At 39.7% G+C, this 7,294-nt stretch overlaps 1 protein-coding gene across 1 annotated transcript; it reads left to right on the top strand.

The window, feature by feature from the left end:
- The first annotated feature begins 6,424 nt into the window (after nt 1-6,424).
- On the top strand, nt 6,425-6,928 carry LOC132313987 (uncharacterized). The gene has a single exon (XM_059812915.1). It carries the CDS (start codon nt 6,425-6,427, stop codon nt 6,926-6,928), a length of 504 nt encoding a protein of 167 aa, XP_059668898.1.
- The last annotated feature ends 366 nt before the right edge of the window (nt 6,929-7,294 follow it).

Raw genomic sequence — 7,294 nt, 5'->3', positions numbered from 1 at the left:
ACATGGGCCATAGAGGATATTTGGTCTATGGATTTATGATTGGGCTGAAGAAGGTTTGGATTAGCAATTTAATTGGCAAGGACGTGGATTGTGAGAAGATATTAGGTTGAAGGATGCCGTAAGGAATTTGGGCTTGGAGGCATGGATTAAGCACTGGACTTGGGTTGCAGATGGGATAGCATTGGTGCAGTGACGTGGCAGATTATACACAAGGGCATTACTAATCACATTGAATTTTTTTTGAACTTCTTGAGGGATAAGTTTTATGTGATTTTTTGAGTTAGTATTTATCTAGAATTAGTTATTTTTAAAGTGGTAGTAAGTTAGGTTATCTGTAGGATTTGTTTAGTTTGAATAATATAGAGTTTTATTGTAATTAGAATACTTATTTGTAGGTATTTGTTTTGTAATTCATTCTATAAATAATCAAAGAGGCATGTTGTGCAAGAGGTCCAGCACCCTCAAAATCTTTATTATTATTTGTTTGTTTTCTCAAGCTTTTCTAAGAATAGCATCCTTGCTATTCCTTCTTTCTCCCATCTATATTTCTCAATCTCTCATTCTATCTATTTCACTCTCTCCTTCTATCTCTCTCTTCTTTCTTTTTTCTTGCTATATCTATTTTCCTCCTCTTTCTATTCTCTTAATCATTTACTATAATTTATTCATTGAAAAGTCCTTTTAACTAAGGCAATTCTTGAACTCTAAGAGGAGTATCACTGTTCTCTTTATCCTCGCATCGTCTGAAAGTCAACCCTCGAAAGAGACTACAGTTGACCAATTACAATGGAACCATACAATTGGTTCTGGCACTCCCATTTTGCATCAATTTAAGATCGGCTCTAGCCAGCCAATTTTAGCGTCAACATTTTTGGCACGCCCAGTGGGACCCATCAGGTGAGCAAGTTATAGTAAAGATGCCTCCAAAGCTAAGAAATTCGAAAGGTGTGACTACAAGTGACAATGCTGATGAGGAGAACCAGCAACTCAGCATTGGTGATGATGCCGACTCATCTATTCCATCCGATCTTCCTTTGGGTCGGGTACTGGAATCGATTATGTAGAAAATTGATGCCCAGCTAGCACAGATCGGTGAAGTAAGGTCTCAGGTGGGGGAATCAAATCAAATATTGGTTTCTCAAATACATGAGACGAGGTCAATGACTGGAGAATTAAATCAGATAATGTACGCTCAAATGGAGAAGATGAATCAGAGGCTTGAAACCAGTATATCGGCTAATCAAAATCGACATGATCAAGCCGAAGCATCTCATATTAATGAGTCCATATTTCAACGTATCATGGCACCATTGATACATATTTCCCAAGGGCCTAGAACAAGCATCGTACCGCTAAGTGCAGGACTTGGTATTACTATCGGCAATGTGCAGAATCGTACACTCGGCATGCCAATGGGGAATCCACCAATCTTATCAGATCCGCCGGCAGTGAATACTGTGCCGGTGTACCAACCACCAATGAATGATCAGCATAATCAGAATGTGTAGCGTCCACATGTGCAACCGATTCCACCAGCGAGAGATCAACAAGAAGTAGTAGGCAACCTAAACCAAGGTAGGGCTAATCCATTGATACCTCCAGCGACTGCTGGGGGGCAAGTAAATGCCGATCATCAAAGGGAGTGGGTTAATTCATTCATTCCGCGGCACCCAAATGATCCTCCAAGAAGAAATGCAGGGATTGATAGGGCTCAGATTTTGGCTTTAATACAGACTGAAGTAGCACAAGGTCGCAGACATGCCCAGCTGATTTACAGAAAGCTCTATCCTGATCATGTTGATGCTCATGAGTTGCCTAGAAATTATCGATATCCTGATTTTTCTATGTACAGTGGCAAAGAAAATTTCTCTACGGTGCAACATATTGCAAGGTTCACTGCACAATGTGGAGAAGCAGGTCCCAGCCCTTGGTTAAGGACGAGGTTATTCTCTAGGTCTCTTGCCGGGGCGACGTTTGAATGGTACAGTAATTTACCGGCTAATTCTATTCAGACTTAGGATGAGATAGAGGAGACGTTCCATACCCAATTTTACTTAATAGAGACAGAAGCTACACTGGTAGACATATCTCGATTATCTCAGTTGCCGAGCGAATCGGTTAAGACTTTTGTTGCCACGTTCAGAAAGGCTAAACTCAAATGCCGAGTAAGTTTGCCAGAACCAGAATACATTAAGTTGGCATTGAATGGTCTAGACATTGAACATCGCAAGAGGTTTGATGGGGTTAAGTTTCAAGATCTCTTCGACTTAGTAGACAGGGCTTCTCGATATGAGGAAATACTAAAAGAGGAGAAAGAAAGGAAGAATTCTTCTAAGGGTACTTGATACAAGGACCCTAATTATGAGGTATTATCGGCCGAAGTTGGAGGTAAATTAGAGGTTGACGTTGCAGAAGTCAATATCAAAAAGCCATACATTTGTGAGGCGTTGGTTAAACCTAAACCGACCATGGGGGGCAATGCATCATCAACATCAACATCGGCAGCAAGGAAAGGTCCTGCCGATATCGGTAAAAGTTATTCTTTCGACTTGTCGAAAACAGATCAAATCTTTGATCACTTAATGGCCGATAAAATGATATATTTGCCTAAAAGGCATAAGATTCCATCGGCAAGTGACTTGAAAAGAAAAGAGTATCGTAAGTATCATAACTCTTGGAACCTTGCTACTAATGATTGTACTGTTCTACGAGGTGTGTTGCAAAAAACTATTGACGAAGGTACTTTAAAATTCTCGGAGAAAACTTCAAAGACCATGAAGGTGGATACTAATCCATTTCTACAATCACATCTACAAATGTGATAAGCTTAGCCAAGCAAGAGAATCAGCAGGAGGTTGAAAAGATATCTAGTGAGTTCCTTTCATCAACTGCGACACCTGAAAAGATGGCAGATTGCAGAAGCAATTAAGGGAGGCTTAATTAGCTTTGGTTAACTATGGTTGTTGCCTAAATTGCAAAGGAAAACAAAAACCAAAGGAAGATGTGCCAATGGTGGTTCAACCAAAGAAGAAAGGAATTCTTGAGAGGCTTATTTTCCCATTGAAGCTTGGGGAAAAGCCTCGGCAAGGCGGTCCCAGCAACAGCCATTTGAAAGCGGGAAAGCAAACTCGGCAAGTAAATATATCTAGCCGATTTCATCCCCAAAATTGGCATCCCAGTTTTAAGAGGCAATCGCCAGTTCAGTCAGAAATTTGGGTACAGAAATGAGCCGATACATATAGAGTGCGAACTGTAAAACCAATGACAGACTCAACTGAAGATAGATGGACTCGAGTTAATCATCCAAAATTCCCTAAAGCTCAACAATATCAGAATAGGAGCCTAACTCGATCTCAGAAACATAGGGAACAAAGGAGAAGAGCTAAGGAAAAAAGGAAAACTAAGGAAGGAAGCAAAGTAGTGCAAGCCGAGGAAATTGGTATTCCAGATAAAGATGAACCGGATGAAGAGCATCAGCCGACGTGGCCCAGACGCAATAATGAGTTCAGAATTCAGTTTGGCAGTTTCCCAGATGAGATGTCATGTAATTTGGCATTTGTATTACCAGCAATGTTCCAGGCTCCATCGGCATTAAATGCAAATACTGAGAAGAATAAGAAGGAAACTCAGCCGATTCAGAATTTATCAATTCTTTCTTTAGAATCGACATAGAAAGTGGTTTTTGAAAAACGTTTGTTAGCAATGACTCAATAGCTCAGGCCTTTGTATGTTAAGGTATGGGTAGAAGGTCAACTTATTAATCGAGACTTGGTAGACAATAGCTCAGTTCTGAATGTTATTCCAGCAAACACATTGAAGAAACTCGGCAAGAGTATGAAAGATGTTATTCCTACCGATGTAGCAATTTGTGGTTTCAATAGAGGCTCTACTAGCACTAAAGTGATCTTTCCCTTAGAAGTAGAAGTTGGAGGTAGGACATCTTTTGCGGCATTCTTTATTATTAAATCCACGACTTCCTATAATTTGTTATTAGGCCATGACTAGATTCATCCAAATATGTGCATCCCATCATCATTACACCAGATGCTGATTTTTTGGGATGGAGATAAGGTGAAAATAGTGAATGCCGACGATAAGCCATTTGTCGCAAAAGTGTACTCGGCAGATGTTGTTTTATATGACGAAGAATGTGCCCCTATTTGATTTGTTGGAACAGGAGCCGATGGAAGACCAACCTCGGCAACTATGAGAAGAAGTCTTGCCGATCGTGAAATCGGCGAGTTACAGTAGGAGAATTCCAGGCCGAAGGTAGAACTCCCTCGGCTTGCTATAATTGAAGAAATTATTGATGGAAGCGAAATTTGAAAGGGAAGTTGCTCGGCAGCAGGCCTTTAGGGCCGCTTGCATTAGGCTACAAGCATACATAGCTGAGAAACGGCTAGAAAAAGAAGCAATAATAGAGCCAGGACCATCGGTTAATCTTACTGAGATCGATCGTTTCAATAATGAAAAGTTGGATACAATTCAGTTGGAAGACATGGAATTGGCACCAGCTAAGCTTGATGATCTTAAGGCAGAAACTCAGGATCCATTAAAGGAGGTCAATTTAGGCACTGATACAGAGCCTAGACCAACTTATATCAGTACACTATTAGAACCAGAATTACAAGCCAAAGTTATCGGTATGTTGAAACAATAAAGTGATTGTTTTGCTTGGAATTATGAGGAAATGCTGGGTTTATCCAGAGATTTGGTGGAACATCGGCTGCCCATTAAAGATGGCTACAAGCCATATAAACAGCCACCTCGTCGAATGTCTCAAGAGGTGGTAGACAAAGTTAAAGTAGAAACCGAATGATTATTGGATGTTGGCTTTATTCGAACTACAAGGTTTGTTGAATGGTTATCAAATGTAGTCCCTGTTATCAAGAAGAATGGAAAATTACGTATATGTGTTGATTTCCGAAACATAAATTTGGCAACCCCAAAAGATGAGTATCCAATGCCGATAGCTGGTCAACTGATTAATGCTCCTGCAAAGCACCAAATTATGTCTTTTATGGATGTACACTTAGGCTATAATCAGATTTATATAGCCGAGGAGGATATTCCAAAGATAGCTCTTAGGTGTCCCGGATCAATTAGAACATTTGAATGGGTGGTAATGCCTTTTAGGTTGAAGAATGTTGGTGCCACATATCAGAGAGCCATGAATTCTATTTTTTTTAATGATATGCTCAGCAAGTTTATAGAGGTGTATATTGATGATGTAGTGGTAAAATCAGTAACAAAAAAGGAGCACTTGGTTCATCTCAAAGCATCCTTTGAGAGGATGAGAGCTCATAAGCTAAAAATGAACCCAATAAAGTGTGCCTTTGGAGTATCGGCAGGAAACTTTTTGGGTTTCTTGGTTCATCAAAGGGGTATAGAGATCAATAGGAATAAAGCTAAGGCAATTATTGATGCCAGTGCGCCGAGAGGCAAGAAACAGTTGCAGAGGTTACTTGGGCAAGTGAATTATCTTAGGAGATTTATTGCTAATACAGCTGGGAAGTTATATGTGTTTTCCCCGCTACTCAAGTTGAAGCCGATGGAAGATTTCAAATGGGATGAAACACATCAAAGGCCATTTGACCAGATTAAGAAATACTTGTCGAGTCCTCCTGTTATGATGCTACCAAGGGAGAAATGGCCGATGAAGTTATATTTATCAGCTGTTGAATAATCCATTGGAGCTATGTTAGCACAGGAGGATGAAGTAGGAAGTGAATAAGCAATATATTATTTCAGCCGAGTTTTAACTCCTGTCAAGTGTAGATATACACCGATTAAGAAATTATGTTTGGCTTTGTATTTTGCAGCAATGAAATTAAGAGTCTATATGTTGCCTGTTTTGGTTTACATTGTTTGCCAAATAGATCTTATAAAGTATATGCTATCAAGGCCATAAATCACAGGCCGGATTAGCAAGTGGGCTTTGGCACTAATGGAGTTCAACTTTGCATATGTTCCACAAAAGGCAATTAAGGGAAGAGCATTGACAGATTTTCTTGCCGATCATCCCTCGCCTGAAATTGAGTCACAAGTATTTGATGAGCTTGACACAGCATCCATGTTCATGACTCCATGGACTTTAATGTTCGATTGGTCGAGTACCAGTGAAGGCTCGGGGGCTGGTATAGTCATAATATCCCCAACAGGGAATCAAACTTCGTTTTCCTTCTTTTTGGATTTCAGGTGTTCAAATAATCAAGCTGAGTATGAAGCATTGATTATCGGCTTGGAGATTCTGCTAGAAATGGCAGTCAAAGATGTCCACATTGTGGGGGATTCAAGTTTAGTGATTAATCAAATCTCAGAAGACTTTAGATGCTTGAATTGGTAATTAAGACCATTCCATTCATTGGCAACCCAATTGGTCAACCAATTTCATAATGTGACTTTGAAATATAGACCAAGGGCCATGAATAAAATAACTAATGATTTAGCACAGACTGCTTCAGGAGTCAGGGTGCCGAGTGGTATGAAGGAAATGATAATGAGGATTACACGCCGATTTCTTCCATCAGCTAAAGCAAGAAATCATATTATAGAAGAAGTCTTTGCCACTGATGTTACCGAGTTGGATGATAATGATTGGCGAATCCCTTACATCCTGTTCTTGCAACATCCAACTCCAGAAGTCGATCGAAGAATAAAAAGAAGTGCAGTCGATTATGTTCTTATGGATGGAGATTTTTATAGGAGATCAGCTGATGATGGATTATTATTTCAGTGTATTAGCAAGTTTGAAGGTTTAAAGATTATGGCAAAAGTGCATGAAGGAATATATGGAGCTCACCAAGTCGACATCAAAATGAGATGGTTGATACGCCGATATGGATATTATTGGCCTGGAATGAGAAAAGATTGTATGACCTATGCAAAGGGTTATACAGATTGTCAAAAGCACGGCCCAATGCAGTAGGTTTTAGTAATAGAGATGCAATTGTTGGAAAACTGAGGCCTTTTAGAGGTTGGGCCTTGGATTTAATCAGTAAGATTAATCCTCCATCCTCAAAGGGTCATCATTGGATAATTTTAGCTACCGATTATTTCACTAAATGGGTAGAAGCCAAGGAATATGTCTCAGTAACTCATAACACGATGATACAGTTTTTGGAGCGATATATCTTTCACCGATTTGGTTTACCAGAAACAATAGTTGCCGATAATAGATCTGTGTTTCGAGCAAATGAAGTATTACAACTCGGCCATGATATGCAAGTAAAAATGGTAACTTCAACACATTACTATGCTCAAGGGAATGGCCAAGCAGAGGCTTCAAATAAAG

This window comes from Cornus florida, unplaced genomic scaffold, assembly GCF_030987335.1.
Source record: "Cornus florida cultivar Cherokee Brave unplaced genomic scaffold, ASM3098733v1 CherokeeBrave_3.0.0_Hap2_Chr06, whole genome shotgun sequence".
Taxonomy (NCBI): Eukaryota; Viridiplantae; Streptophyta; class Magnoliopsida; order Cornales; family Cornaceae; genus Cornus; species Cornus florida.
Note: the sequence above shows the minus strand (reverse complement) of the source record. Positions and strands in the feature narration are given on the sequence as shown.

Bases quoted from the DNA above. Each gene is read 5' to 3' on its own strand.
- LOC132313987 (XM_059812915.1), top strand. From the start codon at position 6,425: ATGAATAAAATAACTAATGATTTAGCACAGACTGCTTCAGGAGTCAGG.